The sequence below is a fragment of the Phalacrocorax aristotelis genome, chromosome 1 (genome assembly GCF_949628215.1).
Source record: "Phalacrocorax aristotelis chromosome 1, bGulAri2.1, whole genome shotgun sequence".
Taxonomy (NCBI): domain Eukaryota; kingdom Metazoa; phylum Chordata; class Aves; order Suliformes; family Phalacrocoracidae; genus Phalacrocorax; species Phalacrocorax aristotelis.
In genome coordinates, this window is record NC_134276.1 from 118,567,074 (window position 1) to 118,584,256 (window position 17,183).

General features: G+C 38.6%; 1 protein-coding gene across 3 annotated transcripts in view; it reads right to left on the reverse strand.

Moving 5' to 3' along the window:
• The window catches only part of EPHA6 (EPH receptor A6), a 518,343-nt gene that overhangs the window by 379,970 nt on the left and 121,190 nt on the right, over nucleotides 1–17,183 (reverse strand). For all 3 annotated transcript variants that reach the window (XM_075103359.1, XM_075103349.1, XM_075103369.1), the window contains exon 3: nucleotides 6,989–7,652. In XM_075103359.1, coding sequence (XP_074959460.1) covers nucleotides 6,989–7,652 — 664 coding nt within the window. The remainder of the gene's footprint in view (nucleotides 1–6,988; nucleotides 7,653–17,183) is intronic.

A 17,183-nucleotide genomic window follows, 5' to 3' on the forward strand; every position in this document is an offset into this window, starting at 1 on the left:
GTTCAACCTAAAAACTGAATTTGGAAATGTCAAACTCAACGCCATTTTATCCATATTCAGAACTCAAATTAAAATATGCAGTGAGTGTTCATAGATGTTGTGTAGCCTTACGTAGGCTAAAGAGTGGATTTTTCAATGGAAAATACTAATAATCCCAAGTGTCTTAAGTACTTCCATTGAAAACACTGAAATCTAAAGCTCTTCAAACTCACATAAGTTATGTAAAATAAACCATCATTTCTTAAGCGCAGTAAAAAATTGTGAACACCTTCAGGAGCACTTGTATATTTAGGAATTTGCTATGAATCCCAATAAATTATATGGTAGTTTAATTTAAAAATTCATGCAACTATGTAATAATTTTTGGAATTGCATAATACATCACAGATACTATTTAAAAAAAAAAACCACAACAAACACATTTAAATTCTTTCCAGAGATCAGTGCAGAAAAGATTGTGATATACAGCTGCCCTCTCTGAAACCCAAGACGGGCGAAGAATTCTGTGAATCTTGTAGCCTTCCCATCCTCCCTGCTCTCTGGGATGTCACCAAGGGATGTCTGCTAAACAAAACACAGTGTGACAGTGCAGAGGAAACAAGGGATAATGAAGAAAAATCGTGGAGTTGATACTGATGAGTGCATCACCATTCCTGACCACTCTTTCTAACCTTCTTCACGTCACCTCTGGTGTTACCTCTATGCATGTTCCCACCTATCTCACCTCCTTCTCCTTCACAAACTGACACTGGCTTTCTGCACAATATTGCTGCATGTGCACACTGCAATGGCTGTCTTTGAGGTGGTTTCACTATAAGGTTTCAGTGGAAAAGAGGAAATAAAAAAAAAAGGTTTAAATTTCAGTGGGAAATGGGGCTTCAATTAGAATTTATTTTTTATTTAAAGTTGTAGGTTTGTATTATCATTCTTCCTACTTGTCTGCCCTATATTTTGAAAGGCAAAAGGTACTCTAAGGGCGTTGAAGCAAGTTCTGTGTGCAAGAAAGTCATCTGCAGTGGTCGAGGAGACAGATCATATCAGCTAATGCAGACACATAGCTGCAGGAAGTCCCAGGATCTTCTGTACCCATCACATTTCACAACAGAGGAAGAACAGTCAGTGGATCTTCTCAGTCCTCCACTCATTCAGCCTCTCTGACCAATTCACATCCCCGGCCATCCAGTAGAGTTGGCAGGGAATTGCACTCTATCATAGGGATCTACTCCAGTGCAAGAGAACTGTTCTAGCTCTGCTGCAGGAGGGACTTTCTCTTAAAAAGATAAATTTGCAGACTTCTAAATTAGAATTTAATCTTATTTTGCCTGTTTTTGTCATCCAAATATTGCTATGCATCTTTACAGATCTTCCTTCAGTGCCTATGGGCTGGCAAAGAAGAGTAGATCTCATAAGTAAATAAATACCTGGGAGAAAAACCCAAAAGGAACCTCACATAATGTTGCATCTCTAACTATCAGGAAACTTGTTGTTCCAACGAATGTATGTTTTCCCTTTTCCTGTTTTCTTGCCAGCAGACACGTAACTAAAGTGTGACAAAGAGATGCTATAGGTATGTTTATCAGGATGAGGTTAGTTCACGTTTACAAAATGAAAATATATTCAAATTGAATCAGATGAAATGGCTGAAGATAGGCTGCCAAGGTAGAAGTCCTAACACTGTAATGTTACCACGAATTTGAGTAGTGAAGAACAGAAAGCAGTTTTTGTTCAATTAAACAAACGCTCAATGTGTCCAGGCATTAGTATCCCTAGGAAGTGTTGTTCAGTCAACTCAAGGTCAAAGAATTTGAACTTTAGATTCCCACTTCGAATTGTATTTGTTTTAATTAAAATAAACCAAGTGAGTCTGTCAATGCCTGTTGTTCTACATTTTAAAAATTTCTTCACCCATACCACACAACACCCTTTGGGGAGTGGGGCATTCCTGAGAATATTCCTCAATAACAATCAACTTTTTACAGCTAAAATACACTTCTGCAATGTGTTTGATTGGTTAAGACTCAAAGAAATTCTGAAGTTACTCTAATAATTAGTATTTGCATATATATACCTGAATTTTTCTCTGCCATTTATTGCTAACCTTGAGTAATTCATATCCTGTTTGGCAAATCATTAAAGAAACAGACTTCAGTTAAAAGTCACCCAATTATAACTCTATCATACCTAAAAAGAACCGAACTGTTGTAATTAAGTTTATAGAGCATTCCTTGTCATGATTGTTTCTTTCCGAGTTAAAAAAAAAAAAAATCCACCAAAAGTCCTGATATGGCCTGTATATATTATACATTTGTTAAGATTTAGCACAACTCTTGTCTTGGGCTGACATTCAGAGAAGATATGACATTGAACTTGTTATTTCTAATTGATGTTTATTAGAATCCTGTGCAGCATCTCCTCCTGCTATGCTATGACTTCTGAATGGGGCTGGTACCAATGATTTAGCAAAGCAAGCACTTCATATTAGAGCCATTTATGATTAGCATTGCGAAGTTATTGGTAGTAACTCATTTAATGCCTAAAGAAACAGAAAAACATGTGAATGCTGCTGCTATTTCGGGATTTTGAGGGAGAAAAAGTCTTGAAAGTAGATTCAAATCAAAGAGTGATAGATTATTTACACAATTCAGAGAAAATGGCTTTTTTTTTTTCAGGTTATGCCATTAAGAAAGGAATGTGGCACAAATAACTGTGAATCTCTTGCAATCAATGTGACTTTCTCCTCAGTGACTTCAGAAAAGGAAGACAGCCCCCAAATTAATGAAAAATTCTTTGTCAATGTGTCCGTAAACTGTTCTAGACACATTGGGGTATAGATTTAATAAGTATGGATATTTTAATCTGGTTGTGAACTCTTTTCAGCCACTTCCACTCTGAAATGATGCTTTTAAAAGCAAATACAATGGATAGGGAATACTGATACATTCACAGACAGAGAGATGCATAAAACCAACACATATTGAAATGACTGAAATGTTGCCAGTTAGGTTATTTTCAACTGCCAAAATCAACTTTACTTGCTTCCCTATGATTTTAACAGCAGTGGTAAAACTGATCAAAGACTTTTTTATTCCCATTTGTGCTGCTTTATGAAACTATGAGCAATGACAAAGGCAGGATAACATTCTTCGTGCCATTCAATACTTCCTGAACAGAGAGTGCATATCTCCACAAATATCAAAACACAAATTTGATTTTTAAGTACTGTGACAGATAACCCATATTTGGCATGAAGAGCTTATTATTCCCTACTGAGCCACATGCTAGCGTATAATATAAAGTCTGACAACATTTAGAAGTAGAAAAAAAATATTCAAGTATTACCAAGTATTGCATACCACCTAATTACTTGCTAGAACAGATTTCAAAATACAAAGTTATTATTTTGAAAGTTATTTTCATGCAGAAGGCAAAAACAGTTATCAGTATGTCACAGAGTGTATCTATGAGAAGAACTGACAGAATGGCATCAAATGGTTCCAAGACTCGAGATTTGAAACTCCAGTGGTGGAATGGGAAAGACAAAAGGCCTTTGGGTTGGGATTTGGGGGAGGGACCTGGAAGACACTAAGATTGTAGAAATACATCTCAGGTCTTAGCCAACTAAGATGTAGTGGCTTCTCCTCTCCCTCCCACCTACCCCTCCCATCCCCCCGTTTCTATAAAAATAAGTGAAATATAAGTTTTACAAGTTTTCCCTTCGAAAGTCAGTAATGTTCAGGTATTTTACAATTTAATGGGTATGAAAGAACTGGTTCAGATCATACTGACAAGTGACAAATCTTTTAAACTCTAAATTTCTGATTCGTGTCTCAGCCAAGAAGCAAAGTCTCAAAATAGGACATTATGGCTGTCTGAAAGATTGCTGTCAACATAGGTAGTTATCTCACTTCAGTTCACAATGCTCAAAACAGTCACATTGTAAAAATGTGTTCCCAGCTACCCAAGCACACGTCTCCACCAGCAGCTTTGGCACAAAGGGAAATGTGGCACCCTGAGGGTAACCCTTCTAACTCATGGTTAAAGCACAAGCGCTGGAGAGTGAGCACTAGTGAAATTAAACTGTTGCGCTCTAGTTCTGAAAGTATCTCATACATTTGGGCTTGCCTTAGGCATGACATTCATGAAGGAATGCACGACAGAAACACTGTCAGAAAACGTACTAATATCAAAATACACTGGAGATGACTAAATGCACAACATCAGAAACCTATGAAAATTATTTCAAAACATGTATGAAAGTTCTATTAGATCATAATTTTCTAAAATATTTATTTGTTACTCTTAGGGCAAATAGATAAGAATATGCAAACACTCAAGGCTTTGGGTATTCCATTTCTTCTAGGAGGTACCTGTTCAGCAGCAGACTGGACGGCTAAATGAATAAACAAGTAAAGTCAATGCATAGCAGAAAAGTTTCCTGACTTTTTTTGTGGGCTTTGGTTGCTCGTTATATTGCTCATGTACAGTTCTAGAGTATGACTCACCCACATAATGGACAGAAATTCATTAAGCGTTAATGTCTTGAAGAAAATTCTTATCCCATTAAGAGAGAAACCTTTTGACCTTATATAGAAAATTATACTTGATTCCAGTAATGGCAATGTCAAAATTGTATCTCTGCAATGAAAATATTTTGATAATTAATGCCAGCAAGCTCAGACAAAGTGAATTTCATTTTCTGATTGCAATGCATAGTGTGCTTTTAATGCTCTATATCGTCCAAGGTTGCAGTGCAGCTTGCCTCGTGCCATCAAATCTGAGGAGCTCTTGAGCAAAATATTTGGGCAATAGAAACATTACTTGCATAATTCATGGACTCTTTCTCTTCTTTTTTGCTTGTCCTGGTTTTGGGTGGGATAGAGATAATTTTCTTCACAGCAGCTAGTGTGGGGCTATGTTTTGGATTTGTGCTGGAAACAGTGTTGACAACCCAGGGATGTTTTAGTTACTGCTGTGCAGTGCCTATACCGAGCCAAGGCCTCTTCTGCCTCTCAGCCCACCCCACCAGCGAGCAGGCTGGGGCTGCACAAGGAGTTGGGAGGGGGCACAGCTGGGACAGCTGACCCCAACTGACCAGAGGGATATCCCACACCATGAGATGTCTTGCTCAGCATATAAAGCTGGGGGAAGAAGGAGGAAGGGGGGGAACATTCAGAGTGATGGCGTTTGTCTTCCTAACTGTTAACACGTGACGGAGCCCTGCTTTCCTGGGGATGGCTGAACACCTGCCTGCAGGAAGCAGGGATTGAAGTCCTTGGTTCGTTTCTCTGTGTGCACAGCTTTTGCTTTCCCTATTAAACTGTGTTTATCTCAACCCACGAGTTTTCTCACTTTGAGTCTGCTGATTCTCTCCCCCATCCCACCATGGGGGCGGTGAGTGAGTGGCTGGGTGGGGCTTAGCTGCTGGCTGGGTTAAACCACGACATTGCTACAAAGCAAATGTTGAACCAAAAGCAGGCTGGTATCTTACTGGCTACTCAGGCTTTTTTACAATCAATTACTACAGAAAATGACCTTATACTCAAGTCATGTTTCATACAGTAGAAGAGAACATACAAAGTACATACACCCTTTAGTAACTCTTTCTGAAGCTAACAAAACAATTCACTACTAAGAAACTGCATAGTATGAGAAGATGCTCACCTTTTATGATTAAGTAAGTGTCACCTACTCAGCAGTCCTGGCAGGTAGAAAATAAGTCTCAATATGCACATTCTCCACAGATTCTAGTCTCAAGATGAATCCACAAAAGCCTGGAGTCCTAGGCTTTACTCAAGTATACCACAGCATTTACAAAGTTTTAGCACAGTATTCATGTTCTAAACAGCACAAAAGTTTAAGTAACCTGAATTTTTCTGTTTGTGCATGAAATCCAGTTACTACAAAGTTAGAGAAATACAACCACTCTTAAGAGTGGCAGAGAGAGGGTTAATGAACCACACCACTACTTGGATTGTGCAGAACATATGCTTTTCGCTCCTGCATGTGTTCACCTATGAAAGTGAAGGACTGAAAAGGAAAGAAAACACATTTCCCTTTGTAGTCATCTTCAAGTTGAAACCTTGATTTAAAACATGCTTAATTCGCTGTTGTAGTGACAAGGTGCAGTGCTCTATACACACCAGCACAGAGTACGGTCTCTGCAAAATTCTTGACAAGAGATCTCCAAGCACAGCTATCCTCATGTAGACAATTCTTAAGATACAAGAAGATTGCAAAAAACATTCAGCAACTAAATCATGTACTGACACCTGCTTTACAAACAACCTGTCTTACTACATTTGTACATTAGTCTCTGAAAAACAGTACTATATATCTAGCTTTACTTACAAATTGTGGTGAAACCATTCTGAGCACTTTTGATTTTAGCCTTTTGCATTAACTGTGACTAGGGCAAACATCTCTAACTGAATTTGATACCTACTAATTTTCTACTGTGTTAACATGCATGTTATTCATGGAGGCATTTAACACCCTTTGTTTTACAGAAGCATGGATAATGATGTTATGTCTTCAGGTGAATTCATCTCCTCTCTGTGCTTACAGAAGAGATCCGAGTCTGAGTTAATTGCCTAGATTCCCTTTTTAGGTAGATGGAGGAAAAAAGATGTTTTTTTCAGTCACTGCTCATCTCATCCTGCAATTGATATTTAAATATGATAAAGAAGCCCATGTTTTGGAGCAGGATTCATCTCCACTAGTTACAGAGGGAGTCAAGGTAACTACCTGATCTATGCACTCATACATTGTGGGCACCTACAGTTAGACAAAATGAAAGTCATCTTCAGTAACTAAATGTTTTCTTAGAAATCCACAATATTGTGACTCCAAATAACTTTGCATATTTCTAGACAAGAAGCATTGCTTGAAAGTGTCATGCAATATTTCCAATATACAATAAGCTATTTGCTGTGCATATGACATCATATGACTTGTTTAAATTAAAAAGAAAATCTAAGTGTTTTCTTACCATGGCAGGAGCCATCCACTTCTTCATATCCTACACTGCAGATGCATCGTCCAAGAGGCACAAGCCAATCCCCATCTGCTCCACAATACAATTTTGGAGTATCACGTTCCTCAGCGCTCTTCACACAGGAACCCCGTACTTCCACCAAAGAAGAAGAATCAACCCTTGGAATAGTATCAGGAAACATAGCCAAATTACGGACTGTGAATGGGCACTTTTTGTAATAAACACGGACTGAGACCAAAGCAATGCATGCTCCAATGTCCTGAAAAGCAAGATAAAATCCTTTCATGTTTATTGGCCCAACCTCACGAACTTCTGTGTTGAGTTTAAGAATGCGGTCACCCAAGTCCATCTGTGTAAAGCTCTCATCAGCCGCAATAGTATCAATTTTAGTGTACTGGTTTGGCTTGAATTTTACTCCATGAGACTCATCTGACTCCATGTAGTAGAGGTTGAAAGTTTCCTTGCAGGTTCCCAGTACCCATGGAATACTGTTGCAGTCTCTCAGGGTAAACTTCATTTCCACATAAATTTTCTGTGCAGCATCACGGGAGATCCAGTTTGTTCGAAGCCAGTTGTTTTGGTTTGGTTCCATCACATTACATACCTGGTAAGTATGAATGGGACGATTGTGTTCATCCATTTCAGTTATGGCATCCCACTGAAAAGAAAATGAAATTGTTTGCAAACAAAGAAAAATATATATTACATGCATGCATATACACAGAGCCCACATACACACACACACACCCCCCACGTATATGCATTTGTGGATTAATTAAGAGAAAATGATTTACTTAAAGCTGAGTGGAAAGACAGTCATCAAAAGCAGATACCAACTACAGAATGGTACAAGTTTTATTTCAGAAACTCTATGATGAATTTCTATAATAAAAACATTTAAAAAGCAGCATAACTCAATAGAAGTGGGGAAAAACTGGCGATGTTTATATTAGCAAATTTAATAAGTCTGAGAACATTCCTGGCCATGTCATTCAATCATCTATGCTGAAAAAACATTGCTAGAACAGTCCTGTCCGGTATGCCAGTGGGCTGGCTCTCTAGCAGTCCTGCAAGCAACTCTCACAGCTCAGGCACATGGCACTGGCCAGGCACCTGCAGCAGTCAGCAGCTGGGATGCAGCCACTCTGGTTTGGTGGGTCTGAAGTGTTTGGCATAGGTTGTCCTGGTTTACAGAGTTGTCCTATGAACTTTTACCTGCATATACAGAGATGTTACAGACCGTATGGAGCCAAAAATATATTCATTTCCACTTTAAAAAAAAAATTCTGTCACAGACATCATGCCATTGTTGTTGCCTTTATAAATTCTCTTTACTACAGTTGGGAAGTGAAGGGGGAATTCCCCCCACCCCCAAGGTTTTACATTGTATCAACTTCGAAAAAATATTCTCAAATTCTGGTGGAAATTCCTGCATAGAGGCTCTCAAAAAACATGAATCTTTGAAAAGTTATTCATGTGCTATGTTCAAAAGGCTTACTAAATGCCTAACTTATTACATAATCTGCTACTCTAAACGATTACCAACATCCCCCAAATAGCTTCAATATAATTGAGTCAACTTTCCACTAAGCATGGCTAATATCAATACAGCATTAGATATAGATGTTTTCTGATCAAAACATAGAGCTTTATATAGTTCTGTATCCAAAAATATTGTGTCCCACCAGAAGTATTAGCGTGGCTTTTAGATGTACTTTTGTCTTATGGCATTGACATATCAAATAAGCCAAAAACCTGTTCATAAATAACACTCATAACACCAGACTACATTGTTTCATAGCATTAAAACATCAAAATGTAAATTATTCATGTTCACAGTTTAACATACTTGGAACAGCTTTATTATAAACACATGTTTAGCTAAAATTATTTGCCTGCAAATAAGATGCATAAGCTTAAAACTGAGAAAGCAGAAGTCCTTCTCAGTTACCAACAGAGTAAATCTTTCACTTTTACCAACTTTCTGAAATTTTGCAGTACTTGGTTAAATTCACTGTATGTCATTTTAAAATTTTGTATTAACTGCATATAGGTGTACACACATGCCAAAGCACATGTTCGAATTATGCACAATACGCAATTCTGAGTAAAAAACAAGATACAGACCTTACCCATCATTGTTCAAACATAAATTAAACTTCTGCTAGCCCCATGATACATCAACCCCACACATTTTTCTGCTCTAATACACACCATATCAATTATTTCAGAAACTCAAGTTACGCTCCTAAAGATGCATTTTGGCTACTTGAGCAGCTGAATATTCATAGTGCCTACTTCAGTATTACAAAGAAGGTATGGGTTGGCCTGTTGCCTACAGGATTGAAAAAAATGTAGGAAGTACAAGTTGTTTACCACTTTTAAGCAAAAAAAAAAAAAAAGTTATGTATATCAACGTTTAAAACCACTGTGGAAAGAATAACTTCTTTCACAGAAAAAGATGAACAGATAAAGAGTTAGGTCCTTATTTTCAGAAAAATTCCCAGACGTTAGATGACTCTTAAGGCACATATGAATATGTAGAAAACTAGCTGGCTTTACTTTAGTTTTAAGAAAAAATAATATCACAATATCGAAGTGGGGGAACGTGCACATCTCTAAGACCTTTCACATAATATTTATGTAAAACAAAAACAACACAAAAGCACACACCAACAACAACATTGAGGGGGGGTAAAGAGTGTATCCTCTTGTTTAGGAGTGAACTGATCCATCATGGTGGAAGCAGAAGAGACAAAAAAAAAAGCTGTGGCTCCATTAGCCTGAAAACTTTGATTTTAAATGTTGGCTGGAATTCCTGCAGTAAAAGCAATTCCAAATGCTGCCAAGATGAGATCAGAGGATTGGGATTTCTGGTCACTGCACTGTGCACCTGGGAGCTCTTCAGGAAAAAAAAAAAAAAAGGGGGGGGGGGGTAAAGTAAAGGCCTTTACAAGCCATCACTTTTGGGGATTCTTCCTATCACAGTGTGTTACCTTTGTCTGAAGGCCCTGTCCTAAGAATCACAAAACATCGTACCTTATATGATAGCCAGACAATAGCAAATACTTGGCAAAACGTCTGTTGATTCTTAAGAGTTACTTAGATGGACAAGGGCTTTTGTATGCACTCAGAAAGGGGAATCCAACCACTTCAGCATTTATGGGAAGACCAGAACAGACCACATTTAGTCAAAATTTTATAGTGAACAACTAGTTAGCACAGGCCTTCTCATGCCATTGTCCCCAAACTGGTTTGAACTATGATTAAAGTCTATCTTGTTGCAAGCACTGTAATACCCCAAGTAGATCTTGATTTGGGAAAAGGGGACTTTCATGCTCTGGTGGCCCATGCCTCTCTTCTGTCTTACCAAGCATGAACCCACACAGATTGATTTGATTCAAAATTCCACAGCCATGCACTCTTAAAGAAAGTAATTCCAATAATTTTTAAATTTTAAATAAAATTAATTAAAGTCCATAGCTCCAAGCCTTAAGAGTTCACCAGAAGAGGTTCTTTAAAAACAAGGCAGATAAGTCTCTCAGCCACTGATTCCCATTTTGCCTACTTATCTGTTATATGAGCCAAGGACATACTACCTTTTTCTTCACATACAAAACACGTACTATAAGTTTAAGCATTATCAAACAAATTTGTGTTATACACAAATATAACCACAATCTAGATTTAGAAAAACGACCAGAAGCACAGAAGATTTTGAGTTTGTGTATCAAACCATGTTAAAATGAGGATGTGCTATAGGCTCGAGAGGTCTCAAAACCTCCAAACACCCCCCCCTCCCCCAACCAAACCAACCCACCCACCATACCAAACCCAGAACAAGAGTAGCAGGTGGGACGACAATGTAGTTTTTAAAATACAGACAAGTCTTCAGAACCAGAGTAAACTAGCTTAAAGCAAAAAAACCCCACCTCAACATACTATTGCCTCTTAAAAATATTAAGGAAAAAAACATCCAACATATCTACCTTTACCATGAGATTCTCCTTGGAAATATTTATATGTTCACATTAAATCAATATCTCCATTTGAACTTTGAAATTAAACCCCTGAATTTAGCTGCTCAGTGTAGTTAATAATACTGATCTATTGCTTCTGTAGGAATGTAAAGGCTCGGAACTTCAATAACTGGTGTAAAAGAATAAATCAAGATGGACTGATCAAACATGGCCGGTGTTTTAGTTTGTTCAAAGCAGACCTTGTGTGCTTCATGCCTGTGCCTTTCCATTGTGCTCCTAGACAGCCTGCTGACAACTCCCGATTTATAAGAATTCATGTACTGGGCAAGCCAAACATTTAAAAGGCGTTTGCAAAAATGTTTAACAGAAGTAGTAGTCTAATCATCATACATATAAAATATTTTCAAAAAAGGTTAACATCTAACATTTCAACCTGGCCTTTGCACTGAGACATTCTGCATCAGGTATGCTTATAAATACAGCTGTGAGTTTGTTGACATGTGCTCTTAATTACTAGTCCCATAGATTGAGGGCAAATAAGGCAAATTCCACCACTCCAAAATGTCAGTGTAATTTACTGAAAAGTGTAACAGAACTCAATCTATGATAGCCTCTGACAAGGACACATCCTTCCTAGGTGAAATACAATCTGCTTTTAGCTTTGCTTAAGTGTTGCGTTTTTCGTCTGATAAAAACGGCCAGGAAATATTAAGCAATGGTTAAATTCAGACAACAAATAGGCAAACAATTTATCAAATACAGAATAGTTTTCTTTTCAGTGTATTTCATATTATAGTTCCCAAGTAATTAAATGAAAAGTATTTATAAACATTTTAGTTGTGCAAAACTATTCTTTGCTTAAACCTTAAAAATAAATGAACAGAAGCATCTCCTTAGTGATGTTTGCATGAGAACATGGTAACATCCCCCAGAATACCTAACCTGACATGCACAAAAGCTGGCAGAAGCTGTCTGGTTTAGACAAGCTGAGAGTTCAGACTTCCTTCAAACCAAGCCTCTTGATGTCCCAATGAACTGCAATACTTCAAAAAAATTTTTATTACATTCCTTTCAAACAAGGAAAACCTCGGATAATGTAGATGGAAGCAGCAGCAGCATAAAGCCAATTCTTACAACTGGAGTTCCAGGATTTATGAAGAAATATCAAACACACATTTTGGAGGGAAGACTTCAAAATTCTATTTTAACATTGTAATCAACAGCAGCATGGCTTAGAGGTTACATTTTACTTTCGTACGTGGCAAAAAGAAGCAGTAAATGTCACTAAAAAAGAACACGGAATTTGAAGATTGTTAGAGAGAAGATTTTAAGATTACTTGTCACATTCAAGCACAAAATGAGATCAGGCTACAAACCACACTGAGATTTTAGTTAGATAAAATCTCAGCTGCTTTCATATCATAGAATCATAGAATCATTAAGGTTGGAAAAGAACTCTAAGATCATCAAGTCCAACCGTCAACCCAACACCACGCCTCCTAAACCATGCCCCAAAGTGCCACGTCTATCTCTACAAGCTACTTTACAACCTTTCTGTTTCATTTTACAACTTCATTAATATTTAACAGCTGTACAAGGAACACTATAAAGAGCAAATCACCTAACTTAAATCTTGCACTAGCTATATATAATACTAAAATCTGTTTTCAGTGTTTCCCACTTTTTGTTATTCTTATTTTGAACCAAACACTACCAATTTACAAAATCAGCAGGAACCATTTATTAGAATTCAGTAGGTTGTACCACCAAAGGCTGTATGGACATTAAAAAGAGATTGCATTTCATGTATTTTATGTTATTTTTAAACACCTTACTGTCTGATAAGAAAATGTCTTAGTGATACCATGCTACAGAAAAGTAAACACAGTGGGCCAGTTTCAGCCTGAAGGAAGCAGTCATCACTTCCCTGAAGACACCATTTATTTCAACAAATTCTGAATCTTGATTTATCTTTAAGCCACTGTCAGTCTCTTAAACCATTACTGAGATCATATCGTGCTGCTTAAAGAAGAGAGATGTTAAATTGATGCTTGCCATGATTTGCCCAGCACTAGCCATACGCAACATCAGATTTAGAGGGGGAATAAAGAACAGGAAGGACTGAGAGAATATTAGTTCACCCTGTTATCACCTCCCAGCCCTCTATGGCAGCACCGTAAAGTTGCACATTCCCACATCAACCCTATGGCTCCACTTTGACTTCCAGTCCTGGGTACTGCTTACGGGCAGCAGCGAGGTGCCATGGCACTGCACCAGAGCCAGGAACATCTTCTCCTATGTGAAGACATACACTACAGGCTCTTCTCCACCTTGTCACTTGAGCCTCTCATTTCCCACATTGGCAATCTCCATCGTGCCATTTGCATAGAAGCAAGGCCAAGCAGATTCTCACCGTTCAGCAACAGCCCTATTTGCACTTGAAGAATTAATTACAATATTTTATGTCAAACTACTGTAAGAAGCTTTTCCAATGAATAGGGGTAGCTATATCAAGCAGTTGAAAATGTCTATTTCATAATGAGCTGATATCTGGATAACTTCACATGTAGCAAAAGACACTTTTCCCTCAAGACGTCACACTGATTGATGAATTAATAGTGGGTTCTTAATCTCAGATAACAGTTACTCAGGCACTGATCCCAGCAGTAGTTTGGTAATCTAGATTGCAGTTCTAGGATCTTGCACAGCTCAAGATTCTTTTTATTGACTTTTTACTTCATTTAAAGGAAAAGGTAGGGACACTGGTTACTTAGGCCCACGCCCTTACTCAGCAGCTTAAGGAATAGAAGAAACCATCTACCTTTACAAAGTTTGCTGCATTTGTATCCTAAGCTAGGAAGTTCCATCCCCTTTCTCCTTATTCTTTTATTGAAAGGATAATTCTCTAAAAATGAAGGGTTCTGTACTTACACATACCTAACCAGTGAATCTTAGCTCACTCCTGAACAAGGATAGGTTGTGGCAGACTAAATATCCAAATGCATTGAATGCTAAGTACACAATGGGACCCCTGGGTAAAATATCCTACACAAATCTTTTGTTGTTGAGCAAAACACATAGGGATAAGGACTGTCTTTCCATACAGAGAACTGAAGGAAAGAGTTGTGCCTGAAAAGAACATGGGATAGTCGACAGGTTTCATTCCCCAATCTCCTTCAGCCATTCTGCATTTGACTACCTCCTAAGAAAACTCATCCATAAAGGCAAGTCCTCAACAGTAATAAGTCTTACTACCTATCTGGCCACAGAGAAACATTTCCTTTCTAAATCAAGAAACAAAATATGTAAAGTTCATGCTACAGAGATCTCTTTTACTCTATTGCTTTCAGAGAACTAGGTAATATCGGAAACGTAGCTGTCAACTACTTCTTATACAAAAACATAGTGTGGCATTTGAAGATTCAGTGAACCTGAACTGTAGCAGTGCAATTTCCTGACATATATCCCTCATTGCCCACAGATGTCTACTCAGAACAGGTCAGGTCCCTAATAGTAAAAGGGGTGGATTATGTTTGTTATATAAAACTGCTGCTATCCTAAAAAACAAGCATGTCCTTGCAACTCATGAACCCAAGAACAGTTAAGTCAGCATTTCCATATTTATGGCATCCATAAGGAAAAAAGAAAACAGTATTTTTTCTAATATTTCAATTGGTTCTTCTATTTTGTCATTTTTATAAATGGTTTATTACTCCTTTTGGTCATCAGTATTTGCAGTTCTCAGCTGGGAGTTATCTAATGAAATCTACAAGTGAATTCTCACTTTCAACTCTTCGCTACTGACAATCTTTTAGATCCCATTTCCATGGAAACAAGCTGAATGGTAAAAATAAAGAGTTTTAAAAGTTTTTAGAATTCCCTTATAGCATCTCCAGTGAGATGATCTCCGTAGAAATGAGATCAGAAAGGTCTAAGCTAGGAAACAATAGAGGAGGACCTGCACTTGGCATGCACAGCTGCTGGCTGCCATCTGCAAACGCAGATTTGAACATCTAGCTGCTGTAGTGACATTCAAGCAAAACTACCTATACTACATAACAGAATTGAAGAAAAAAAATACTTCTCTCAAATTAATGTGCTTAGAAAGTGAACATTTTAAAGCACAGTCAGCATTTAAAACATGACACTGAAAACAGCAAGATTAAAGAATATTTCAAAGAACTACAGAATTACTGTAAATTTAAATCAGTGAGTTTTTTCCCCGTTATCTCTAATTTTTTTTCACCTCCAGCATTTTTTCCAAGAGCTACAACTCTGTATGTGAAAATAGATGCTCAGACTTCCAAAACCCAATAAGACAGCTGATAATACTCAATTTATGAAATGTGCCTATTTAAAAGAAAAAAAAAAAAAAACACCACAAAGGAAAAAGAAGGCAGACAAAACTCCACAGCTATTCATGTATAGCTAGGAAAACGAAACACCAATTAAACTACTTATGGTCTTACATTTCAATTGAGCCGATTTCAAGTTGCTTAGGGAATGCAGATAAATATATAGCATGCATTAGATTAGCTCTGTAGAACTAAAACTGCAATTGCAACACAGGTTTAGAGGAAAACGAGGCATCTGTTTTCTACATAGGCAGCAGCATATAGGCACAGACTATGACAGCTGATGGCAAACCCCTCAAAAAATCTGTAGAAGTAAATGTAATTAAAAAAAGAACAAAATCAGAATTAAAAAAAATAAAGAATAGCTAGGGAAATGTAACAAGAGAATACAGGAAAGAACATTGCAGATTATTCTGTGTTCTCCAAATGCAAGCTTTAATAGGTCTTGGGCTGTGGAACAGCTGCTCTATGGTTGAAGTGGCCAGGATGATTCAGAAAGCTGTTAGTGCACTCAAAATTGAAAATCCAAAACAGCAAGTAACTTCTGTTATTCACATGAAGCACTGAATACTGAACAACCGTGAGGATGAGCTACTCCAGATGATCCAACTTTGCTCTGGAAACACTTCTGGTTCGCAGGAATCATACATTCATAGAATCATAAAGGCTGGAAAAGACCTCTAGGATCATCAAGTCCAAATGTCAACCGAACGCCACCATGCCTCTTAAACCATGTCCCGAATGCCATGTCTACACGTTTTTTGAACACCTCCAGGGATGGTGACTCCACCACTTCTCTGGGCAGCCTATTCCATTGCCTGACCACTCTTCCAGTAAATAAATTTTTCCTAATATCCCATCTAAACCTCCCCCGACGCAGCTTGAAGACGTTTCCTCTCATCTTATTGCTAGTGACTTGGGAGAAGAGACCAACACCCACCTCACTACAAGCTCCTTTCAGGTAGTTGTAGAGACCGATAAGGTCTCCTCTCAGCCTCCTCTTCTCCAGGCTAAACAACCCCAGTTTCTTCAACCTCTCCTCACAAGACTTGCTCTCCAGACCCTTCACCAGCTTCATTGCCCTTCTCTGGACACACTCCAGCAACTCAATGTCCTTCTTGCAGTGAGGGACCCAAAACTGAACACAGTATTCAAGGTGCAGCCTCACCAGTACCAAGTACAGGGGCACAATCACTGCCCTACTCCTGCTGGCCACACTATTCCTGATACAAGCCAGGATGCTGTTGGCCTTCTTGGCCACCTGGACACACTGCTGGCTCATGTTCAGCCAGCTGTCAGCCAGCACCCCCAGGTCCTTCTCTGCTGGCCAGCTTTCCAACCACTCTTCCCCAAGCCAGTAGTGTTACATGGGGTTGTTGTGACCCAAGTGCAGGACCCAGCACTTGGCCTTGTTAAACTTCATACAGTTGACCTCAGTCCATCGATCCAGCCTGTCCAGGTCCCTCTGCAGAGACTTCCTACCACCAAGCACCCAGTCTGGTATTGTCTGTAAACTTACTGAGGGCACACTCAATCCCCTCATCCAGATCATTGATAAAGATATTAAACAAGACCGGGCCCAAAACTGAGCCCTGGGAACCCTGCTCTTGACCGGCCGCCAACTGGATTTAGCTCCGTTCACCACAACTCTCTGGGCTTGGCCATCCAGCCAGTTTTTTCCTCAGCAAAGCCTACGCCTGTCTAAGCCATGAGCCACCAGCTTCTCTAGGAGAATGCCATGGGAGACAGCGCCAAAGGCTTTACTAATGTCCAGGTAGATAACATCCACAGCCTTTCCCTCATCCACTAGAGTGGGTCACCCTGTCATAGAAGGAGATCAGGTTGGTCACGCAG